Below are 25,609 nucleotides of genomic sequence, written 5' to 3' on the forward strand. Positions count from 1 at the left end.
TACATCGTCTCTTCAACGTTTCTTCTCCAACTGCGGTACTTCGGGAGAGGTGCTGCTCAAAGAAGTTGAGAGATTGGTTGCACTGTTATGACCAACAGAGAGACAATAAGGGATAATGGCTTTAACTCTACGATGCAGGCTTGAGTTGGTTTGTTTGGCATGTGGTTTTTTTGTATGGAAGTATTAGTTTTTACGGGTCCAAGCAAAGGGTTGAGGTTCTGCATATTTTGGTTAGGGACAGCATGAGGTTCTGAAAGGAAATTTTGATTAGTTAATGCAGGGGCCGACAATTTGGAATCCTTATTTTGGTGGGCTACCAGGTGAGTTGAAAAAGGGATAAGGTTGGTTTTAATGGCTGCTTGGATAGGGGACAAATTTGAATGAGGTATAACGTAGGGTACTGTTTGGTTAAATGCAAGGGATCCATCGGAAAAATTAAGTGTGGGAGCAATAGGTTTAATGTAAGGGGAAACATGTGGGCCCGGTTTTGCATGGTCCATGTTGGCTGTCACGAAATGTAAGGGAAGGCAAGGCAGCAGTTGATGGCTGCCATCACTATTGTCGGTCAACGTTTTGAATTGGGATTGGGTAGAAAATAAATGCTGTTGATTGCTTGTCTGGCCATTATTAACCACTAATGAATGCTCATTATGGCTAATGATTGGATTGTCTCTAGCAGTGAATGTGAATGATTCTCCCCTAGAAAATTCTGTTGCGCCACTCTCTCCTCCTGGAGACTGAGTTTCACGTGCTGGAGGATTGTAGTCAACACCAGATTTCTGCACTTCTCCCCCATCATCTTCTTTTAGCTAGCGAGAGCTACTACCCCCGAACCTCCTATTTTCTGCCCGAATTTTCGCCGACCACCCCCTTAAGCCTGTATCTTCAGTCATAGCAAATCGAACCGCGCATCTATGTTCTGAATGTCCAAGGACACCGCAAACAAAGCAAAATAGACTAAGCTTCTCATATTTGAAAATAACGTTGCACCATTCTCCGCCCTTATTCTTCACTCTAGTGAGCTTCTTTAATGGCTTCTGAACGTCAATCTTCACCCTTATCCGCATGTATTGTCGCCAGAAAGCAGAGTTGTTGTTCTTGTCATATTCAACATAAGTACCAATAAAGTTCGCCATTGTTACTCCGATTTTCTCTAACATAAAACCAACAGGAAGATTATGGACTTGCACCCAGAAGTCGACATGATATAACGGTATATTTTCGATCTGCACCCTCAATTGTACCTGATTCAAGATTAATAGATGGCTATCATAAGTCCACGGCCCACCCTTCTGCACTGCTTCCATGTCCAACCTATGATTGAATTGAAAAAGAAAGCGCCCCTCCATAGCCTCCTTAATCGTAACTTGGTGGACTGGTCTCCAGATATCCGCCATGCGAGCCTTCATAGATTTTAAGTGGATCGGTCTATCACTTAGAAATCTGCCTATCAGACATAATTTCAGATTTTCCACACTTCCTTCTTCACTTTCAACGTCAAAACAGAATCCTTCCTCCTCTCCTTCATCATGTAACGACAAACCCTCCATGTTAGGATCCACAAACGTAGCCGCCATCGAACAACTGTGATGTAGAAAAAACACCAATCGAACTTAGCAAAACAGAAACTGTTGGATTCTAGTAACCAGAAGTAAAAAACTCAGGCTTCTCAAAAAGAGAAGAAAAAAATCAAACCCTAGCAGAGCCAGGAAAAAACTATAGTAAGAAACATGATTTGTGATTTATAAAAATTGAAGTAAATTATACTATAGAAAAACCAAGAAAAGACATTTTTTGCTCCAAAATTATTAAATTAGACTAAATTAATTAAAGAGTATTTTGGTAAATTCTAGAACCGTTTCTTTTCTTAGATTATAGATTAAATTAGACTAAATTAACCAAAGGGTATTTTGGTGAATTCTCGAACAGTTTTTTTTTTTAATTTATTTTTTTCTTATAATTAAAAATAAAAAATTAAACATATTGTTTGTATGGGAATTGAGTGAGTGTGTAGGAAAGTATTGGTGAGCTGTATCCGCGGAAGACAAAGACAGCTCTCATCAGACCGTTTCTCCTTTCTGATCATCAGATACCAAATCATCGTCATCATTATCATTAAATAATAACAATAAATTCCTCGCTAAGTTAAATTATGAATAAAAATACAACATAGACTAGTAACGGTTAGTTTCAATTTCAAAAATATTAGTATTGGGAAATCGCGCAAAAAGCCTGAATCTTTTTACCTTTTTCAACATGTTAATTGACGGTTTCTGTCCCTACACAACCTACCCCCATTAACCAAGCTTAAACCCACGCTCTTCTTCTTTCTTCATGTCACTCATCAACTCAACTTTCTTCTTCTGACCCGTTTCTTCTTCATGGGTTGCTCTTTCTTCGCTTGCTTTGGTTCCTCCAAACACAAAAAGCCCACCCCCAAGGTTCAACTTCAAGTAAGTGTTTTCAGTTTTGTTCCTCAAAACAACTTCAAGAATCACAAGATTTTCTGTTTTTGTTTCTTTGATTTCTTTTCTCATATCAAATTTGCCTCCTATGTTTTCTTAGCAGCCAAATAGAGCTAAGGTTTTCAATGTTTTTAACCCTATAACTTAATTCCTTGCAGGAAAATGGTAGTAGCAAGCCACAGCAACAGCAACAAAGCGTAGTACTACCTTTGGTTCAGGATCACTCCGAAACCCTTCTAAGCCCTTCGGTACAACAACTCCAGTAAGTATTGATTTTCATCTTCATTGATCCCTTCTATTTTTGGAAGCTTCTCATTTTTTATGAATTTTTGTGTGTGTTTGATTTAGGGATAAAACCGAAGAGGAACGGAGTGTTGGCGTAAAAAAGAAAGTGACTTTTGATTCCAATGTGAAAACATATGAATCTGTTTTGTCTGAGAAGGATACTGAAGGTGTTTTGACTGAGAAGGATACTGAAGGTGTAAAGGAAGAAAGTTCGGCTAAAACAACTCAATCGAAGTCATTTTCTTCTGAAGATAGTTCTGTGACTTCAACTGGATCTTACCCTTCTAATCATAGGTACCAGAATTGCAGGGATAGTGATGGGGAAGATGAAGAAATTGATGACTGGGTTGATGATCTTAGCGATGATGATGAGGACGATGGAATTAGAGAAGAATGTGATGGATTAGGTGTGGAGTTTGAAGAAGATGAATTGGCATATTCAAAGCCGAGGGTGATAGATAATGTTGATCATGTATTTGCTGAGGAGGTGGAGAGTGAGGTGGAGAGTCCTATTCCTATTTGTGAAAAGGATGTGGAGACTATTGGATTCAATCCTAATGCTAGAGACAGAAGTGATTATGTTCATCCTGTGTTGAACCCGGTTGAAAACATCTCTCAGTGGAAAGCTGTTAAGGCTAGAAGGAGACCAACATTAAGGCCTCAAAAAGAGAATAATGTTTTTTCCAACCCTGAATCAAAGGTTTCATTTGGTGCTAAGGAAGTCTCAGAATCCGACACACCAAAGAAGTCGAACAAGGAAATTGCAGTTGATGCTAGCCTTTCAAATTGGCTTGGTTCATCAGAGACTACACCTGTTAACAAGACTAATTTGTATCCTGATGGTAGTTTTGGTACTCCTGATAGGAGTAACTCACATCAAGGATCAAAGACTACTATGTATGCTGGTGGTAGTTTTGGTACTCCTGATAGGAACAGCTCACATCAAGGTTCAAATTCTGTGATGAGCCTTGAAGATAGGCCTATTTTAGGGGCTTTAACGGTGGAGGAGATTAAGCAATTTTCTGCCACTCCGTCCCCGAGGAAGTCACCTTCTAAGAGTCCAGATGACATGCCGATTATAGGAACGGTTGGGTCCTATTGGCATTTCGCTGAGGATTCTGGCTCAGCTTCATCCTTTAAAGGAATTCCAAACACAACTAGCAAGTATAGAGAGGTAAAGACGAAGTGAAATAAGCTGTTAAATAATTAGTTTGATGGTGAGTTCTGATTTGGATTTAACTGGTTGTGCAGGATAGGAAGGTGAATTGGCATACAACTCCATTTGAGACAAGGCTAGAGAAAGCAATGAATAGAGGTGATGTTAGTGAGTCATGTTAATTTCTGCTCCTTTGGGATACTACCCTATTGAGACAAGGTTAGAGAAAATATTGAATATAGGTGCTGCAGAAGCTGCTTCTACTTGTGTTCCCTGTGTAACTTACTTAGAAAAGTTTACAATGATGTTTGCCTATGTGAAGTATATTCTGTTTGGAGTGTATTTTTTAATTCTTTTGTATGGATGAGATATGATGAAATGTGTGATTTGTTCTTGTAATATATTTGGCTTTAAATGTACAATTATGGCTCTATTTGGCAAGACCATGTTTTGAGCTTATAGCTTGTCCTTTATCTAGTTGGCTATACCATATTTTGAGCTTATAGTTTGTAGCTTGTCCTTTATCTGTTTGGCAATACCATATTTTGAGCTTGTAGTTTGTAGCTTGTGCCTTATTTGTTCGGCAAGACTGCATTATTTTGAGCTTATAGTTTATACCCTGTGCCTTATTTGTTTGGCAAAACGCATTATTTTGAGCTTATAGTTTGTGGCTTATATGTTACTTTTTCAGACTATTTCGTTCTTATTATATCATATTATTCTATCTCACAATAAGTTCCATATAACTCTTTTGCCTCCTGTTTTCAATTACTCCATGTATTAAGGTGCATAGCAAGATTGCTAGCTGGTGTAGACTACAATACCACAGAAAGATAGTTTGACATCTTGTGTCAATCAAAGAATATGGTTGCAGTCATTGAGATAAGAAGTTATCTAGAATCTTGAGATGTAAATATTTTATGCTGCAATAATATCAACAAGTCATATACTATCACATGTATGTTACAAAACAATCTTTAGTTTTAAAATTTTAATTAACCAGGTGATTCTTGCACCATAAATCATATTATGCTTCAATGTTAATTAGAAACCATAGCATATTTTACAAAACAACCTTTACTTTTCGACTAGCTGATGTATCATCATAAATCATGACTGTTTCACTTTCTCATAATGGTAAGTACTCCAATGAAACAAATAACTTTTGATGAAACGAGAAGATCGCCACTCTTGCGTTTCTCTACGACCTTAACATTCTATCCCACATTGTGAAAGTACAGGACCTATTTTCTTGGGCAAGAAAACATCAATTCGCACCCAAATCATTGAGAAAATCAACGCTAGAAGTGTTGCCCACAGAACTACTACGATAGGAGTTTTGTTTTGCCTTCCCATCAGACCTTTGAGGAAAGGATACAAGTGAACAATTACCCATAAAGAGAAAAAAACCTTCCCAAATAAAAGTCCCCATGAGTTATAGCCACTGTTAATAGCTTCAGAGACTCCAGCCACAATTCCAACCATATTCAAAATTACAATACTTGTTGGTGGGATGAGAAGAGTGGTCCACTTGAAGAGATGGAGCTGTCCGAATGCAGTGCTGTCTGTTGATTTTGTTCTCACGGTGAAATGAGTGTCTAGTCCTGCAACTTTAAGGAGGCCTTGAAACACTGCAAAAAGGTGTGCAGAAACGCCTCCAATGACCCAGAATTGCTCGTTGCGCCACCAGTCCTGAATGTTAACCTTACTCCAACGAAGCTCTAGCACACAAGTTAAAATGATAGAAATAAATAGAGTCATTAACCAAATGCTTGCAAGGCTTGTCATCTGCACAAAAGATAACTTTTGTTAGTAGACATGAATATAATATCCTCATTATCGTTTTCCTATCGTAAATTTACTTTGATGAACTTACAGTGGGGAGGATGAATTTTCCGGTCAGAAGACAGATAGCCGGAATTGTGCAGTATACCAAAAGAGGGATGGAAGAGAACGGATAAACGACATGATTCGTGTACGCGAGCCTTTGAAGCCATTTAAGTTTTCCACTATAGCCATACCACAATGGACAATAACCACTAAAGAAAATCTCGGTAGAACCAGAAGCCCATTTCAGAACTTGATGTAATCTGTCTGATAGGTTTATAGGAGCAGATCCTTTAAAAGCCGCTCTTTTCGGCATGCAGTAAACTGATTTCCATCCTCTGCAGTGCATGTTAAACCCTGTCAAGATGTCTTCTGTGATTGAACCATAAAGCCACCCTATCTGCAAAGAAAGAAAGTCAATGAAAGACACTTTGGTCAACAATCATGAAATGTATATTTTTGTTTATATAATTGTATTGATTATATTACCTCTTTGCCCCATTCAGTTTTCTCTTCATAGCCAATACTTATAACATGAATAGCTTCTTTCACTAGTATTCGCGTATTAGTGCCTTTTGGAAGTCCACCATCTTCCATCAAGGCAGAAGCAATGAAAACCGGCGACTCGCCGAACTTTTTCTCAAAAACTTTGAGGGGCACGGAGGACGATATCTCTTGTTCATCATTGTCCTCAAGAACATCATCAATCTCTTCAAAGTCAAATTCTGACTGATGGTCATCAGAACAACAACAGCAGCATGAAAAGCCCGTCTTTTGCCTTTTTTCGGTTGGTGGCTTATAGCCATATAATGCCTGTCTGTTGAACACACATCCAGTACCAACATAAACTGGACCTTGAATTCCATCAAGGCATTTCATGTTGATCTACAAACAAGGAAAAAGAAAATTCAAGGCAAGAGTTAAAGATCAGCTAATGAAATCGCAACATGTATTGAAGTTTTGAAAAATATCCCTTACATCAAAGAATACAGTATTGTGATTAGCATATCTATCATTGTTGTCGATGCCATCAAACCTTCGCGGAAATTGGACATAAGCGGTCTTTTTTCCAAGTAGAGGGTCCATGAGGAAGCACATAGCTTCCCTAATAGCCTGGCAATTATTGATGTATTGATCACAATCCAGATTCAACACAAAAGGTGCATTGCTAAGCACAGCAGAAACTCGAAGCTGTTGAGGAAATGAAAAGCATTTCAAGAGTTATAAATATACTGTTGTTATAATATCAAGTTTTTGTAATTGAATGGAATAAAACTATATACTAGATGTTTAAACTACTTACCAGAGAATTCATTGCTCCAGCTTTGTTATGGTGTTGATAGCCAGAACATTTCTCGCGCGAAACATATACAAGCCGCGGAAGTGACTTGCCTTCATTGTCTACAGCACCAGCACTTCCCAAACATACCTGCAAAGACAAGTCCTTATATGTTTTAGTTCTTGGCTTATTATCATGATGCAAAGTTCGGGAGAGCTAATGAAAATAGCTTATTACATGTCCATAAGTTGTTTTCGGATTATTATCATAAACTCTTCAGGATATCCTATGAAAAAAATTTGACTTGATTTTTCGGTTAATGAAATTAGCAAACCTGAATCATTCCTGGATGATTGTCAGTGTTATTCCCAGGCCATGGAGTACCATCTTGCAGCACCCACCCCTCTTCTGGTTTTTTCTGAGAATCTGCAACAAGTACATTAATTCTCACCTTGAATTCTTCATACTCTCTCTGCATAATTGCAATGGAAAATGCCTTAAAGCCTCACATAGAAAAATAGAACATTATCAATATGAAAAAATAATTTTAAAAAAACATCGATGTAGGATTTACCTTCATAGCTCTGCGGTCCTTTACAAATGTTGGAAGTACCTTGTCTTTCAAGTAATCAACTTTCTGAGAAAAATAAGACTCGGGAGCTCTTGGCTCAATGTTGTACTTTTTACAAAATGGAATCCATATTCTTGCAAACTGAGAAGTTTGTGACAAAGTATCAAAGAGAAGCATAGAAGCACTATCATCGGAGACGTAGCAGCTAACTTTGTCAACAGGATAATCAACAGACAAGATTGATAGTACTGTGTTTGCTGTTACTATCGGTGGTTCCTTCAAAGGGTCTGCAGTGGTAACAAAGACATCAACTGCGGCTAAAAGGTTCGGCTCTCCTTCACGCTCGAACCTCATAGACAAGCGCTCCAAGTAAGTTTCGCGAGTCATGGGGAACCACTTGGGGAATTGGTCTATCACCCAAGACAAAGAGAGCCATATTTCGCAGATCACCGAGATTATCCATAAGGCAAATGCATCGTGCACAGGCGTTGTGATGCGGAAGTGGAAGAAGAAAACTAGGACAACGAGACGCATGACTATGACTATGCGGTATGGATTGATTAGGCTCGAAGCTATTGGTACTTTGCGACATAATGGTTGCCTCGACTCAGACAAACTGCAAGATCATAAGAATAGAAGAAAAGAAACACATAAATTAAGAAAATACATTCTATAATTTACATAAAGTAGTACCATTGAATTGATGAGAGAATATTTGAGAGAAGATAAGTTACAGGTATTCATCATCTCCTATGTCATTGCTCATAAGACTTCTCTTTTCTTGATTTCCTTTCCCTTTCTCTTCATTATAGTTGAATGATTTCTGCTCTTCAAATTCCTTACTAGCTACTACCGAAAAAAAATCATGCAAAAATTATCACAATATCAGAAACCTCCAGAAGGAGAAACATAACAAGCAACACTGCTTTTCATTACAAAATTAAGTTAACGAAAAAAGATGCTCGCCACTCACCGCTTCCAGCCAAAGAGAAAGCATGATCATTGTGTTTCCTTTGTTGTTGAATATTGAAGTCTCCATTTTCCTGTAAAATTTTATCCAACAGAAACAACTGAAGTCAGAACTGGCAAAGTGAACTGTAAGAAGAAGAAGAAGCACGGTGAATACCTCATCCGAGTCATCAAAGACTGAGAAACGGTAACCATTTCGGGAGTGAGAACCACTGGTTAAAGCTTTTGAGGCCATAGCAGAAATAGAACGTTGTGGAGCTGAAGATTGCAGAGAGAGGAAGTGAAGGAGGGTGTTATTATAAGAATGAAAGAGTATCAAATGCATGAATGCAGTAATATCAAAGTAACCATCAAAATATTTAGGCACATTATGAGAGTTGAGAGGTCATGGATTTGAGTTGAAATGTATGGGATGATCGCTTTGCCAATATATGGCTACTTTGGTTTTTCTGCATAATATGCATGCATGTGTGTTAAAAGTTAATGCATATATGTCTATATTGTTGTATTGGATTAACACTTATATGGAAATTAACATCACTCTCAATTTTTAGTTGGCACATTCTAATTTTGTTATCTTTTATTGTTAACTTCTTTTTCTATGGGTTGTTAAGATATCAAAAGGAAAGTGAGCAAATCTATTTACGTCTTTTTCGTTTTCTTTTCAGCACTTTTCTGAAAATCCATTCCACTTGTATTGATAGGTATACAAAGTTAATTAGAGCATGTTTGTTCTTGTTAGTGCTAAATTTTTTTTTTTGGAGACAAAGTCAACAAGAGTTTATATTCCTTGACAAGCATTGTTATCACAAACAAAATTCATATAAATGGCTTTAATTGGTTTTAGGGGTAAAATCTAATTTTTTAAAATAATGTTATTCATAAAAATGAAACATTTAAAAATGTTTCAACTGTTATTCATAAAAATAAAACATTTAATCTATTTATACACATTTTTCGAAATGATGACATTAATTGTATATTTATACATCAAAATCATAGTAATGGACTATTCCATTTCTTTTAAGAAATAGAGAGGATTCTTACTCCACATGCAATGAGTAATCAATAATTGTTTTGTTTATCAAATCATGTCATGTCCATTAACATGTGTAAAGACGGAAAAAATAAGTAGAATATAATATTCAATCTGAATTTAGATCGTACAATAATCCTATTAAACCGTAAGTTAGTTAATAAAACCAAGAGATAAAATAAGAATAGTTATGGTAAATTCATTTCGAGTTTGGTAGAAAGAGACGAAATATAATCCACGGTAAAATGCTTTGGTAAGAATATCTGCTACTTGTTATGAAGAATGAATATGTATTAGGTGAATGATTTTGGTTTGAACTTTATATTGACAATTTGATAGTCCATTTTGACGTGCTTCGTACATTCATGTAATACTGAATTATTGGCGAGGTGTATTGTTGACCGGTTGTCACAGAACATAGTGATGAGTTGATTGTGTTGAATGCCAAGGTCAGCAAAAGCAAATGGTAGATCGTCTGGTTTTATGGAAAGAATCCCAGTCTGAATCAGAGAATCCTATCAAAACCGTGTATGTTGTTGCCTTGAAAATGAGCCCATTTGTTGGTTTTGTTTTGACATAGCAAAAAATTCTGAGTGCAACATGTAAATGATCATTTTCCAGTTTTAAGATAAACTGGTTCAACCTACAAACAGTAAAGCTAAGGTCAGGACGAGTGTGAGTTAAATTGATAGGACCAACAAAACATAATTATAGGGAAAGGGAAATTGCAAGGAACTTGCGATTTTTCATTGACAAACAAAAGAAATACAATTTGAAAAAACTATCATAGCAGTTTCCTCTCTCAGAAGATAACTTCTTCTGGCCTAATAACTTCCAAATAAACTTCTCACAAAACCTAAAAGACAATAAATAACAAACTTAAATACAATCCAAAACATCAGCCAATAACCAACTATTTGAATTTAAATTAACACAATAATATTATATTACTTATTTATTTTATTTCCCCTTTGATAAATCCTTCAAATGACGGGTTTACCCTTCTCCATAGTCTGTGAGCTATCATTGCCGCCTCCAAAAGAAACAACCTTGTCCTCAAGGCTGAAGGAAGGAAATTGAACAGTGATGAAATCCTTATCTTCCCAAGTAGCTTCCTCAATAGGCTTGTTCTTCCAATGGATAAGCACTTGAGAAGTAGATATACCATGTCGGACCACTCTCCGTTGATCTAAAGTTGTCTCTAATTCCCATATGAAGTCTTCATTAACCTCTAAACTAGCAGGAAGAGTTGGATTAACAATAGCATCGCCAACCGCTTTCATAAGCAAGGAAACCTGGTAAATAGGATGGATCCGAGATGTAGGAGTTAACTCCAATCTGTAAGAAACAGTCCCGACACGTGCAATCACCTTAAACGGACCAAAATACCTTGGAGACAACTTGGGACAGATTCTAGCCACAACAAATTGTTGTACATGAGGTCTGAGCTTTAAGAAAACCAAGTCACCAACTTCAAAAGAGCGTTCTTGATGATGTTTATCTGCCTGTGTCTTTATCCGGTCACGAGCACGGGATAAATGATGCTTCATTTGTCGCAAGCATTCATCACGATTGGCCAAGTCTCGTTGAACAACCTCCACCTTAACTTCACCTGATAAATAATTAGTGATTACGGGAAGGGAACAACCATACATCACTTCAAATAGAGTTGTACCTGTAGAAGCATGAAAAGTAGTATTGTACCAATATTCTGCCCAAGAAAGCCACATGGCCCATGTCTTAGGCTGGTCCACAATAAAACAACGAAGAAAAGTCTCCAAACAACGGTTAACTACTTCTGTCTACCCATCAGTCTAAGGGTGGTATGTCGTGCCGAGCTTCAAATATGTACCTTGTTGTTTAGAGAGTTCCTGCCAGAAATTACTAACAAAGAAGGGATCTCTGTCACTCATAATATATTCCGGAATTCCATGAACTCGGACCACTTCTTTGGTGAAAGTTTCAGCCAAAGATCTTGCAGAATAGGGACGGTTAAGAAAGATGAAATGAGCATATTTGGATAGCCTGTCTACCACCACAAAAATAGCTTATAATCCCTTGGACTTTGGAAGACCAGTAATGAAGTCCATAGAAATATCTGCCCACACTTGATTCGGTATTGGAAGCGGCTGGAGAAGACCACCTAGTGTTGAAGTTGCATACTTGTTGCATTGACAGACAATACATTTCTGCACAAAATTCTGAATATCCTTCTTCATACCAATCCAATACAAATTAGCAGCCAAACGACGATAAGTGCGATAAAACCCAGAATGCCCACCCTGAGGAGTACCGTGAAATTCCTTGAGAATTATAGGAACAAAAGTAGATGAAGCAAACATAACTAATCTGTCTTTATACAAAAGAACCCCATTATGTAGTGCAAACCCAGGTTTTGTGGTTTTCCCCTTTTGTAAAGCCGAAATGATTGTTTGTAATGTTGGATCCTGTTGTACTTCTTCATGGATAGCCTTGAAATCTAACCATTCAAGAAGGAAAATCATAGAATGAAGTGTTGACCTGTCATCTGAATCACCAAGGACCGCCATGGTGTTGTTCGGGGAAGTATCAAACTGACGGGACAACGCATTAGGACCCTTGTTCTCAAGACCAGGTTTATATACTACATCAAATTGATATCCCAAAAGCTTAGCCACCCAATTTTGTTGATCCATTATGGTTATACGTTGCTGCATTAATTGTTTCAAACTCTTTTGATCTGTACATACCGTGAAATTGTTCCCTATGAGATATGGGCACCAATGTTGGATTGCGAGCACCACGACCATTAATTCTTTTTCATATGCTGATTTGTTCAAATTACAATCACTTAGACCCTTGCTGAAAAATGCGATAGGCTTCTTGTCTTGTATCAAGATTGCACCTAACCCATTTCCAGACGCATCACTCTTAATAAAGAATTCTTTGGTGAAGTCGGGCAATGCTAAATCTGGGGCTGAAGTTACCCTGTGCTTAAGTTCCTCAAAAACTACTTGTTCCTTTGTTCCCCACTTAAAACCCTCTTTCTTAGTCAACTCAATTAATAGTCTTGCAATATTTCCATAGTCTCAAATGAAATTTCTGTAATACTCGGTCGAACCCAAAAGTCCTCTAACACCTTTGACATTCTTTGGCATAAGCCATTCTAACACACTGTTGATTTTTGCTGGATCCATAGAAACCCCTTCATGAGAAATCACGTGACCCAAATACTCGACCGAAAATTGGCCAAACGAACATTTATTTTTATTGGCCACAAATTGTTGCTCAGCTAGCACACTTAAAACTGAATTTACATGCAAAATATGGTCTTCCCACGTCATACTATACACCAAAATGTCGTCAAAAAATACTAACACATACCTCCGCAACATTGGCTTGAAAACTTCATTAATTAATGCTTGAAAGGTTGATGGAGCATTTCTTAAACCAAAAGGCATCACTAAGAATTCATAATGACCCTCATGAGTGCGGAAAGCGGTTTTATGAATGTCTTCTTATCGCATGGGTACTTGGTGGTAGCCAGACTTAAGATCAATTTTGGAAAAATATCATGCACCATGTAACTCATCCAATAACTCACCAATGACTGGAATAGGGAATTTATTTGGAATAGTTACCTTATTCAAAGCACGGTAGTCAACACACATCCCCAAGAGTCATCCTTCTTCTTGACGAGTATAGCCGGACTTGAAAAAGCACTCTGGCTAGGTCTGATCACACCGGACAACAGCAACTCCTTCACTTGTTTCTCGATTTCTGTCTTGTAGTGGTGAGGGTAGCGATACGCTCGAACGTTAACTGGGCCTTGGACGATTAGTAAATGTGCAACATGTTCTTGTTGTCGTTCAGAAGGCAATCCTTGTGGTTCCTTGAAAACACTATCAAACTCGTGCAATACATATTTCATCTCCAACTGTTGAGTTAGTGTCACCATACCTGATTGGATATCGCAATGCAATTGGGCAAAATGGTTTTCATTAACGTAGTTCTGTAATGGAGTGCACTCTCAATTACAAACCCCTTTTATCTCAATTCATTCTCCCTGGTATGTGAAACACATTTTCTTCTCAACCCAATCAATGTATGTGCATCCAATCTGTGTCAGCCATGCCATTCCCTATACTAGATCGTAACCGCCCAACTCAAACAACACAACATCTATCTCCCATTTTACCCCTTGAACAAAAATAATAACACCTTGGCACTCTCCTAACGTTGGAGCCGCATACCCGTCACCCAATCTGATTTTTCTAGTTAGAGTTCCAGTAATTCGCAAACCCAAAGCCAATGCTAGACGCCTTAACATGAGTTTTTTGTTTGTACCACTATCAACCACTATCAACACCGGTAATGTTCCTACCGTCCCTTGCAACCTGATGCATTGAAGCTTATCTTGATAATGCTCAATTTGTTTATCAAAAGTCAATATATTTTCAAAAGTCAACACATTCAATTGCAATTATTTTGTACCTATTTCAACATCTTCATCATTCAACACTCTGACTTCGTTTTCATCTTCAGAGTCATCCTTATGCACCATACCACATAGATTTTTATCAGGATAATGATGGCGATGATGATACTGACCTCCGCATTTAAAATAGAGCCCATTTTACGGCGGTCAACAATCTCCTGTGAAGATAGATTCCTCATAGTTCTGTTACGCAAACTTCTAGTGCTGCCAGTATGATTTTTGTTTTGTCTAAAACCAGACATTCCACGCGGACCACCTATTAATTTTCCTCCTGAAAAACGATCAGAATTGTCTTTATTATTACGACCTATAACCCAATCGCTATTTCTTCCCTCATTCTGTGTGACAACCTTATTACTAAAAAGAGATCGGGACAGTGACCCATGTGACCTTCGCGATGTCCAGTCTTTTCGCCCTTCTTCCATTTCACATTCTACTGCTCAAGCCATGTTCATTAACTTCTCTCTTGACATAGGACCCATAGTGATCATGCTACAAACCTTTCCCCTGATTTTTTCCTTTAAACCATGAACGAAATAACCCAAATATTGGTCATTGGGTAATCAGGAAAATTGTGCTACCAACCTCTCAAAATATTCAATATATTCTTCAATTGTCCCTTCCTATTGAAGAGCAGAAAGTTGTTCAAATACATTCCCATCACTTACACCACCATATCTCTCAAGAAGTGCATCTTTCAAATTCTCCCATGTCAATGTTTCATTCTCCTCCAACAGTCCTTTGAAAAAATGAATTGTAGGACCGTCCATACATAATTGTGCCAAATTCACTTTGATTTCAGGTATAGTATTCTTCACATTGAAATAGAATTCAGCCCTAGCGATCCAACCAGCGGGATCATCACCATGAAACATCAGTAATTCCACCTTCTTCACAGTTAGGCGAAATTCATCGAAAGCTTCACCATGTAACCCATAAATTTTCTTTATGGTACCAACTGACTCATGATTGTGCAATGATTCTCCCATATCCTTCTCTTTATTCGAATTTAATAAAGAGATGATCTTCTCCTGATTGTCTTTGTTTTGATTCTGCATTTGATGTAAAGGAAAATCCACAGTTGCGATTTTCTCTTCAAGTGCAGTCACTTTGGCCTCCATCTTCTTCGGTGGCATCCGATTTTAGAAATTCACTGACTCCGTCTTGAAAATCCAACAGTTCAGACCAATTTGATAGGACTAACAAAACATAATTATAGAGAAAGGGAAATTGCATGGAACTTGCGATTTTTCATTGACAAACAGAGGAAATACAATCTGAAAAAACTACCAGAGCAGTTTGCTCTCTCAAAAGATAACTTCTCCTGGCCTAATAACTTCCAAATAAGCTTCTCACATAACCTAAAAGACAATAGATAACAAACTTAAATACAATCCTCAACATCAGCCAATAACTGTCAATAACTAACTATTTGAATTTAAATTAACACAATAATATTATATTACTTATTTATTTTATTTATCCTTTGATAAACCCTCCAAATGACAGGTTTACTCTTCTCCCTAATTTGTGCGCTATCATAAATAAAGAAGTTTGCTTATTAGGCTATGATAAGAAGTGAGATTAGAGAGAAGATATGTTTTTGATTCTTGAATTAATTTATGACTAGGGTCTATAGGTGTGGGGGTTGGTTTGGAACCAAGAAGTCTTGTTTCTTGGAGTTAGTCCAAGCTATATTTTTGTTGATAGATGAATGTGCGTTGATTATACCTTGCCACTTTGAATCCTATGAAATACTTTAGAGGAAAGAAAATTAATCAAGTAAGTCGCGTGTTTAAGGACATGAGTCCAAAATACTTTAGGTAGGTAGTAGTGAAAAAGTAAAGATTTAGCAATGTTTAAAAGATGTTGGTATTTCTTCTCAACAATGTCATTTTGTTGAGGGGTGTCAACACAAGACGTTTGACGTTGGATACTCTGTGTGGCATAAAAACTCTTAAGAAAAAATTGAGATCCATTATCAGTTCTAATCATTTTGACAATTTTATGAAATTAAGTTTGAATAAGAGTAATAAAAGATTTCACATGATTATATGTTTCAAATTTCAAAAGCATAAGATAAATCCAACAATGTTTGTTGTGGTCATCAACAATGATTAGAAAATATTTATGAATAAGCATTGATAGAATGGAGTAGGGACCCCAGATATCCTTGTGTATCAAATCAAACTTGTTTGATGTATGATAGTTACTATTAGGGAAGGGGAGGAGTTTATGTTTAGCTAAGAAGCAAGAATCACAAGGTGTTATATGTTTAGAGAAATTAGACAATGGAAAGCTTTTATTTATGTACGAAACACTAAGGTGGGAAGGATGCCGAAGGTGTAAATGCCAAATATTACAATCATTAACATTGTGAATCCTAGAATTAACATGGGTGGTGGAGGGGGCTTTGTAGTGGAGACTGGTAAGGTAAAACAACCCTTGGTGGAGTCTAGTTGTACAAATCGTCCCCGGGGTAAGGTACCCTTGTATAATACATGAATTAGAGTTAAAATTTTCACTACAATTAATGGAATTAATTAATCTAGGAATGGAGATCAGATTAGTAAAGAAATCTGGGATGTATAACACATTTGCTAGATAAAATGCATTGATAGAAAAGATGATACCATCTTTATCATTAGTGATGGTGGCACCATTATGAAGTTTAACGGTTATGCTAGGGATGCTACTAAGATTGCAGAATTAATTTTGACTATGGTACACATGGTTTATGGCCCATGTGTCAAGAATCCAAAAGTGAGACCTATCTATCCAAGTAGGGATGGGAAGAATATCTGCAAATTTATTAATGGTACTTTGGAATGTTGAACATTAGAAGTACTTTGGTGTTAAGTTTGATAAAGAACCATCAAACACATTTGCTGAACTATTGTTGCCTAACTTATTTGGACAGTCCCTCTTCCAATGGCCAATTTGCTTGCAACCATAACATTCTACTGTTTTTTCTGTCCTTGGACTTGAACCTAGTTTTCTTTCCAGAACTCGTCGCGTTACCCTTGCTCCTGCCACGGTCTTGACCTCCTTTCACAACAAACCTTCACTTGAACTTCCTCCACCTTTGTCTACACTTTGGCAACTTTGTGCGTGTTGTAGAAGAATAGAAGAAATGGAATCCAACATGCTTGTTTCCTTCCTGTATGTGAGAGTGGTCACCAAATGATCATAAGAGTTTGGTAAAGAGCACAACAAAACAATGGTTTTATCCTCATCGTCAACCTTCACACCAAGCCGTGTTAAATCAGCGAGAATGTTGTTGAAAGTGTTGACATGAGCCTGCAAATCGCCTCCTTCCCGCATCTTCAGGCTATAGAGACGGTGCTTCGCAAATAATTTGTTCATGAGTGTCTTGGACATGTACTGATTTTTCAATTTTTTCAAACATCCTACGGGGTTGTGAGGTCCAGAATATGATTCATCACGTCATCAAAAACACAATCTTATCAAAGCTGCGACTTTCTCCTTAATCTCATTGCAATCAACGATTGTGAAGTCTGTCGGTTTCTCATCACAAAGCGCTGTTTATAAACCTTTCTGAGCCAACACATCCTTAACCCTCTTTTTCCATAAACCGAAATTTTCCATTTTGTCGAACCGAGTCCCTTCGAACTTCGTACGTCCAGGATTAAGCCGTCATCTGATACCAATTGTTAGAACAGAAACACAAATATATATATATCAGAGTTAAGAGAAACACACATAAGCTTTGTTCACGCAATCCGGCCAAATAACCTACGTCTGCGACTATTGAGTAGCTATAGTTTCCTTTATTTATTTCTTGTGAAATTGCATATGTTACAAGTCATATATATATATATATATATATATATATATATATATATATATATATATATATATATATATATATATATATATATATATATATATATATATATATATATAATACCAGATTTTAGATTATCTAAAATCCTAATTCCTAGTTTCCCTCGACAAACCATTATCTCTACCCATAATTATCTCAACAATATGAATTATTTTTCAACAACCTATAGTTATCTCAATAACCCAAATTATTTCAACAATATAAGTCATATTCAACAAAAATAAAACTAAAAATAAAACAAAATAACAATTTAAATAAGATTATAATATAAAATATAATCGTCTAATATTACCTTGTTAAAATAGTCAATTATCCACGACAACAATGTTAATGTTAAAATTTGTGTGTAGAAAATTTTGTGCCAGAAAAAAAATTCATAAGCAGTGAGTGAAATTATCAATCTACGTAGATTTGTATTCTTTAATTGAAAAGTGCAGTTGAAATGCATTGTAAGGCAACACTAAAATCATCTTCATTTACATGAAAACATTTTATCAAACTTGAAAAGAAAAGTCATTATAGTTGAAACTTGAAATAGATTGTAAGGCAACACTGAACAAAATAATATAGAATATAACTGTAAACAATTGGAAACACATTGTTAACTTCAACCACACAAAGTCAGCAAAAACATATGAATAAATAGAGTTTACATATACGTTATATTTACACTTGACATAAATTTTTGTGTGTGTTAAACTCAGCCATGGTTGTATGCTAATGTTTTCGATCCCATACGGCCATACCTTATTCAGTAACAAAAAGGTGTTGAAATATTAAATTTGATTTGTGCTTAAATTTATTATTTGGTTTTTTGGGTTTAATTATTTTGGATCTAGTAATTTTAGGTAATATTTCTAGAGAAATCTTATAGTGTTTGGAGTGTCTAGATATTTTTTGCTATTATAATATTTTTTAGAATATTCTTGGAATTTATAGGGTTGAAAACTCTCTAGAATTAATGTGTTTAGATTTCTCTTTAGAGTACTATAAATAGAGATGTAATCCCACACATTTGCATCAAGCAAAATACAAAGTCTTCTCCTCCATAAAGAATTCTTCTACCTATCAAGTTTCTATTTAAGTCTCTAATATTCCTAAACACTTTGCCTAAACACAAAAGCCTTATTTCCAACAAATTGATACTAGAGCTTCAAGGTCCTCAAAAGATGGCGAATGGAGATTTTCCTTTTCAAATGCCGATGCTCACAAAGAACAACTATGATAATTGGAGGATCAAGATGAATGTGCTACTAGGAGCTCAAGATGTGTGAGATATCATTGACAAAGGCTTCAAGCAGCAAGGGGAAGCCTCGCTAAGCCAAGGTGTAAAAGAGACGTTAAAGGAGTCAAGAAATAGAGACAAGAAAGCTCTCTTCCTCATTTATCAATCGGTGGATGAGGATACATTTTAGAAGATATCCAACGCAATGGCGACCAAAGAAGCACGAGACAAGCTTCAAACTTGCAACAAAGGAGTTGATCAGGTAAAAAAGATTCGTCTTCAAACTTTTAGAGGTGACTTCGAACATTTTTTATGGAGGAGCTTGAGTCAATTTCTGATTATTTTTTTCGAGTATTGGCCATAGTTAATCAACTTAAAAGAAATGGTAAAGATGTTGATGAGGTGAAAGTCATGGAGAAAATACTTCGCACTTTAAATCCAAGTTTTGACTGCATTGTTATCAACATTGAAGAAAACAGGGATTTAAAGACCATGACTTTTGAGCAACTCATGGGTTTCTAACAAGCATATGAAGAAAAACAAAAGATAAAAATTAAACAAAAGGAGGCTATGGAGCAACTACTAAAACTCAACGTAAAGGAAGCAAACTATGCGAGTTACAAGAGCAAAAGAGAACGAGGTCGAGGACGTAAACATGAAGGAGAAGGAAGAGGCGGTTGCAACAAATATTCAAACGACTTCAACAATGGAGAAAGAAGTTTGAATCCATAAGCAACAAGAGGTCGTGGAAGAGGATATTCATGGTCGAGGTACGAAAAATCACAAATCAAGTGCAACAAGATTGGTCACTACACATCCGAGTGTAGATTCTTGAAGAAGGTTGAAGAGAAAGCTAACTTTGTAGAAGAAAAGGACGGAGAAGAAGAGAATTTGTTACTCGCGTGCCAAAACCAAGTTGAAGAAAAAAGAAACAAGTGGTACCTCGACAACAGCGCAAGTAACCACATGTGCGGCGATTGAAGCATGTTCGTAGCGATCAATGAAGCTGCAACTGGTGATATCTCATTTGGAGATGACTTGAAGATACTAGTCAAAGGAAAATGTAAAAGTCTCATACAATTGAAGAATGGGATTCAACAATTCATCTCTAATGTCTATTATGTTCCTAACATGAAGAATAATATTTTTAAGCTCTGTTTAGTAACTCTATTTTAGCTTTTAGCTTGTAGCTTTTTTACTAGCTTTTAGCTTTTTTTTCAAAAGCTATTTGAAGTAGCTTTTGAGCTTCTAGCTTTTAGCTTGTGAGTTTTTCTTCCATTAATACCCTTATTATTTTAACTAAAATATATTATTACCCTCATTAATTAAAATGCCATTAATGACATTTTGTATCTATCAGCTAATGAAACAACTAATTTACCAAACACTCACATTAGCTTATCAACTATCAGCTACCAGCTATCAGCTATCAGCTACCAGCTAAAAGCTACCAGCTATCAGCTAAAAGCTACCAGCTATCGGCTATCAGCTAGTTTTACCAAACAGAGCCTTAGCTTGGGAAATTATTAGAGAAAGGCTATGACATCCACCTGAAAGAACATAGTCTTTTCTTAAGAGATCATAGACATAACTTGATTTCTAAGGTTCCTATGTTAAAGAATAGAATGTTCCTCTTGAAAATTCAAAATGATGTGGCAAAGTGTCTCAAGGCTTGCCATATCGATTCTTCGTGGCTATGACATCTACGATTCAGGCACCTCAACTTTGACGATCTAGAATGTTTAGCAAAGAAGAAGATGGTCAGATGCTTGCCTAGCATCAACCACCCAAACCAACTATGTAAAGGGTGTCTAATTGGGAAGAAATTACGGAAAAACTTTCCAAAGGAATCAACATCAAGAGCAACAAAGCCGCTAGAGTTCATACACACTGATGTCTGTGGACCAATTAAACCCAACTCTTTTGGAAAAAGTAAGTACTTTCTCCTCTTTATTTATGATTATTCCAAAAAAACATGGGTTTATTTCTTGAAGGAGAAGTAAAAAGTGTTTAAAAACTTAAGAAGTTCAAAGCTCTTGTGTACAAAGAAAGTGTTCTTTCCATTAAGGCCATGAGATATGACCGAGGAGGAGAGTTCACTTCAAATAAGTTCAACAAATATGGTGAAGACCATGGAATCCATCGCCTATTAATAGTGGCAAGATCGCCACAACAAAATGGAGTAGAAAAAGAAATAACCAGACCATACTTAACATGGTGCGAAGCATGCTCAAGAGCAAGAAGACGCTGAAGGAGTTTTGGGCCGAAGCAGTAGAATGTGCTGTTTACTTAAAAAAATGTTCCCCATGAAGAAGCGTGCATGAGAAGACACCACAAGAAGCATGAAGTGGAAGGAAGCCCGTGATCTCCCACCTCAAAGTATTTGGAAGCATTGCCTATACCCACGTTCCAGACGAAAGGAGAACAAGGCTCGATGATAAAAGTGAGAAGTACATGTTTGTGGGTTACGACTCAAGCTCCAAATGGTTCAAGATCTATAATTTAAATATTGGAAATAATTTCATAAGTCGCGATGTGGAGTTCGACGAAGAAGATTGTTGGGATTGGAGTTTTCAAAAAGACAAGTATGATTTTCTTCCTTAATTTGAAGAAGAATATGAAATGGAACAACCAATGATAGAGGAATATATTACACCGCCTTCCTCACCGACACCAAGGTTGAATGAAACAACTTCAAGTGAGAGGACACCACAACTAAAGAGCATTGAAGAGCTTTATGAGGTAATCGAAAATCAAAATGACATTAACCTCTTTTGTCTTTTTGGTGATTGTGAGCCTCTAAGCTATAAAGAAGTGGTAGAAAATATAGAGTGGAGAGATCCCATGGACGAAGAAATCAAGTCAATCACGAAGAATGATACGTGGGAACTTACTACACTTCCACAAGGACACAAAGCAATTAGAGTAAGATGGGTGTACAAGGCAAAGAAGAATGTAAAAGGAAACGCGGAGAGATACAAAACAAGGTTGGTGGAAAAAGGATATATTCAAAGACAACGAATTTACTATGATGAGGTATTTGCTCTAGTTGCTCGTCTTGAAACTATTAGACTGATTATTTCTTTGGCAGCTCAAAATAAATGGAAGATATATCAAATGGATCTGAAGTCGGCCTTCTTGAATGGTTTTTTCGAAGAAGAAGTTTATATCGAGAAACCATTGGGCTATGAAGTAAAAGGGTAAGAAGAAAAAGTATTGAAGTTGAAGAAGGCATTGTACGGTCTCAAGCAAGCACCAAGAGCTTGGAATGTTCAAATCGACAAGTACTTTCAAGACAAGAACTTCATCAAGTGTCCATTTAAGCATGCATTCTATATCAAAGCGCAAAGTAGAGATATTTTGATTGTGTGCGTATATGTAGATGACTTGATTTTCATAGGGAACAATCCAAGCATGTACGGAGAGTTCAAGAAAGACATGTCAATTGAATTCGAGATGACATATATAAGGCTCATGGCATATTATCTCGACATCAAAGTAAAGAAAGAAGACAAAAGAATTTTCATCACCCAAGAAGGCTATGCCAAAGAAGTCCTTAAGAAGTTCAAGATGGATGATGCCAATCCGGTTGACACCTCGATGGAATGTGGCAGCAAGTTGAGCAAGCATGAAAATGGAGAGATTGTGGATCCAACTCTTTACAAAAGTTTGGTTGGAAGTCTACATTACTTGACAAGTACAAGGCCGGATATTCTCTATGCCGTAGGAGTTGTAAGTCGCTACATGGAAGCTCCAACAACAACTCACTTCAAGGAAGCAAAGAGAATCCTTCGATACATCAAAGGTACAACAAACTTTGATTTGCATTATTTCTCTTCTAACAATTATGAGATTGTTGGCTATAGTGATAGCGATTGGAGTGGAGACTTGGATGATAGAAAGAGCACTACCGGTTTTGTGTTCTTTACGGGAGATACTGCTTTCACTTGGATGTTAAAGAAGCAACCAATAGTCACACTGTCAACTTGTGAAACCGAGTATAATGCTGCCACATCATGCGTTTGTCATGCAATTTGGCTAAGGAACTTGTTGAAAGAGTTAAAAATACCACAAGAAAATGTGTTGACAATAAATCAACACTTGCTTTGCCAAAGAATCATGTTTTTTATGAAATAAGTAAGCATATTGACACCCGTTACCACTTCATAAGAGAATGCATCAAGAAGAAGGAGGTGAAGATGAAGTATGTGATGTCTCAAGATCAAGCTGTCGACATTTTCACCAAGTCACTCAAGTAGGAAACTTTCGTGAAGCGAAGGAGTATGCTTGGAGTCACAAACCAAGTTTAAGGGGGGATATTGAAATCTTAAACTTGATTTGAGTCTGAATTTATTATTTGGTTATTTTGGGCTTAGTTATTTGAGTCTGATATTATAGTGTTTGGAGTGTCTAGATATTTCTTATTATTGTAATATTTTGTAGAATACTCTTGGAATTTTTAGGGTTGATAACTTTCTAGAATTAGTGTGTTTAGAGTTCTCCTTAAAGTACTATAAATAGAGATGTAATCCCACACATTTGCATAAAAAAATACAAATTCTTCTCCTCCATAAAAAATTCTCCAACTTATCAAGTTTTTATTCAAGTCTCAAACACTTTGTCTAAACACAAAGGCCTTATTTCCATCAAAAGGGTCATCAACTTGTAGTTTCGGCTTCACAGAACACTAGCTTTTGATTTTATCCATTACCCTTAATTGTGGAACTCTTGGTTACTTAATTTACGATACAATAATGGCTACTCCATCAGAGGTGCTGCAACACTAGTACTTGTTGGTAATTTCTCCATAGAGCTGGTGGTTCTCCCTGGGGTGTTGGTTTTGTCATTTTTTTTTGTTTTTCTTTCTTAATTCCTACCAACCTTCCATGCATGACCTTATCTCTTACCATATTAGTGTGTATTTTAGTGTATATTTTGATTTTGCCAAAGTTTGCGTGAATCTAGACATGAGAGAAGGAAGTGCATGTTACTAGCGATGAGATGTTGGAGTTCCACTTTTTTGGCAAAGTTTGAGATCATTAGTGGCTCTGATTTTCTAAGGAAATTATTTATTGTATACGGGTTTCTAACTTCTCTTTTTTCCCTTCTTTTTTCATGTTGTAGCTTGGAAAATTGGATTAAGATATCCCCACGAAGTAGCATGCAAAGAACATATTAAGGGATTAATTAGCAAGAGTAATGTAAGTGGATTTTGATATGTATAACTATGATGTGAATATATTGGTTATTATAGTGAAGCTAACGCCTCTAGTCGAATTTAAATGGTTTCATCGCAAAAGACACATGTGTTACCAAAGCGTGTGAATTTTCGCCCCCACCACGGGAGATTCCCTCACTTTACTCATGCATTAATAAAATTCATTTAAAAATGGTCCAACTAAGGTTTGAACACAATACTTGGGTGATAAATTCATAACGCCTTACCATCAAAACATAAAGTCATTACTTGATATTATTGCTTCCAATCAATACATATTTAAAGTTCCAAATAATATTTTGGAAATATCTAACATTACCTTCTTAACATATTAACAACGAAAGTGCATGGGAGATGAAAGCTTAAATGACAATACTGATTATAGATTTGATATTATTAAATGTTATTGATGAAGGACAATAATGTTTTAATATGTTTAATAGTTTTTCATTTTGTTGTTGTAGTCATTCTGCAATTGTCAAAATTGGACATTTGTAGGAAAAAAAGGAATATGAATGATCAATCATAAACTATAAGATCATATTTATATTAATAGATTAAAAGAGTAATACATAAACGACAAATGGAACAAGCCCATACACTTAATACTAAACCTTGTAATATATTATTGTAATGTAACTCTTAATACTACCCTTCAAGCTGGAAATCAATACGCAACCAGTTTAATGCATTTGTAAAAAAAATCTGCTACTTGATCTCCTATCCTAACATAGGAAGTGGATATGAGATTTTCTTGAACATTCTCTTTGATAAAGGGATAGTATATCTCAATGTGTTTTGTTCTTTCATAAAAGACCGGATTTGATTTAATATGAAGCTCATGTTGAGACACTATATTAGCGAAGTGAGGATTAACTTGTGCATGATGATCTTAAAGTAAATCTGAATCGAGGAGAGAAAATAGAAAGTTCTATTTGTTGAAAATATAGAAATATTACATTGTGTTGTTATGATGCAGTAGCATCTATTTATAAACAATGTTATCCATAATTGATTCTGTTAAGGCAGTTATAACAGCTAGAAACAACTGGCAAACTAATTCTAGCACATGTCTAAAATGTAAACTAAAACTAATTTATCTAACACGCCCTCATGATCAAGGTGGAACTTCCTTAGAAACCACCTTGAGCATGGAACGAAACAGTAGAAACTTGGCAGTGGAGAGAGGCTTGGTTAGGACATCTGTAATTTGATCACAACCAGGATTGTGCA

At 36.4% G+C, this 25,609-nt stretch overlaps 4 protein-coding genes across 5 annotated transcripts; 2 read left to right on the forward strand and 2 right to left on the reverse strand.

Moving 5' to 3' along the window:
* Positions 1–809: 809 nt before the first annotated feature.
* On the reverse strand, positions 810–1,577 carry LOC131632411 (uncharacterized protein At4g02000-like). The gene has a single exon (XM_058903157.1). The coding sequence runs from the start codon at positions 1,575–1,577 to the stop codon at positions 810–812; it is 768 nt and encodes a 255-aa protein (XP_058759140.1).
* Positions 1,578–2,196: 619 nt separating this feature from the next.
* LOC131632400 (uncharacterized) lies at positions 2,197–4,307 on the forward strand. The gene is made up of 4 exons (XM_058903149.1): positions 2,197–2,453; positions 2,624–2,727; positions 2,814–3,924; positions 4,002–4,307. The coding sequence occupies exons 1-4, from the start codon at positions 2,382–2,384 to the stop codon at positions 4,086–4,088; spliced, it is 1,374 nt and encodes a 457-aa protein (XP_058759132.1). The 5' UTR covers positions 2,197–2,381; the 3' UTR covers positions 4,089–4,307.
* A 530-nt stretch (positions 4,308–4,837) lies between these two features.
* On the reverse strand, positions 4,838–8,855 carry LOC131632398 (cellulose synthase A catalytic subunit 4 [UDP-forming]-like). Of its 2 annotated transcripts, none has more exons than XM_058903148.1 (10): positions 8,710–8,855; positions 8,557–8,626; positions 8,318–8,429; positions 7,587–8,199; positions 7,347–7,484; positions 7,037–7,162; positions 6,712–6,924; positions 6,223–6,618; positions 5,783–6,133; positions 4,838–5,694 (listed from the first exon to the last, which is right to left on the reverse strand). In XM_058903148.1, the coding sequence occupies exons 1-10, from the start codon at positions 8,785–8,787 to the stop codon at positions 5,116–5,118; spliced, it is 2,676 nt and encodes an 891-aa protein (XP_058759131.1). In that variant the 5' UTR covers positions 8,788–8,855; the 3' UTR covers positions 4,838–5,115. The 2 variants fall into 2 exon arrangements, with proteins under 2 accessions (XP_058759131.1, XP_058759130.1); XM_058903147.1 differs by having other exon boundaries at positions 4,839–5,694; positions 8,318–8,432.
* Positions 8,856–22,572: 13,717 nt separating this feature from the next.
* Positions 22,573–23,295, forward strand: LOC131632412 (secreted RxLR effector protein 161-like). The gene has a single exon (XM_058903158.1). The coding sequence runs from the start codon at positions 22,573–22,575 to the stop codon at positions 23,293–23,295; it is 723 nt and encodes a 240-aa protein (XP_058759141.1).
* Positions 23,296–25,609: the final 2,314 nt, after the last annotated feature.

The sequence above is a fragment of the Vicia villosa genome, unplaced genomic scaffold, assembly GCF_029867415.1.
Source record: "Vicia villosa cultivar HV-30 ecotype Madison, WI unplaced genomic scaffold, Vvil1.0 ctg.000939F_1_1, whole genome shotgun sequence".
In the NCBI taxonomy this organism is placed as follows: domain Eukaryota; kingdom Viridiplantae; phylum Streptophyta; class Magnoliopsida; order Fabales; family Fabaceae; genus Vicia; species Vicia villosa.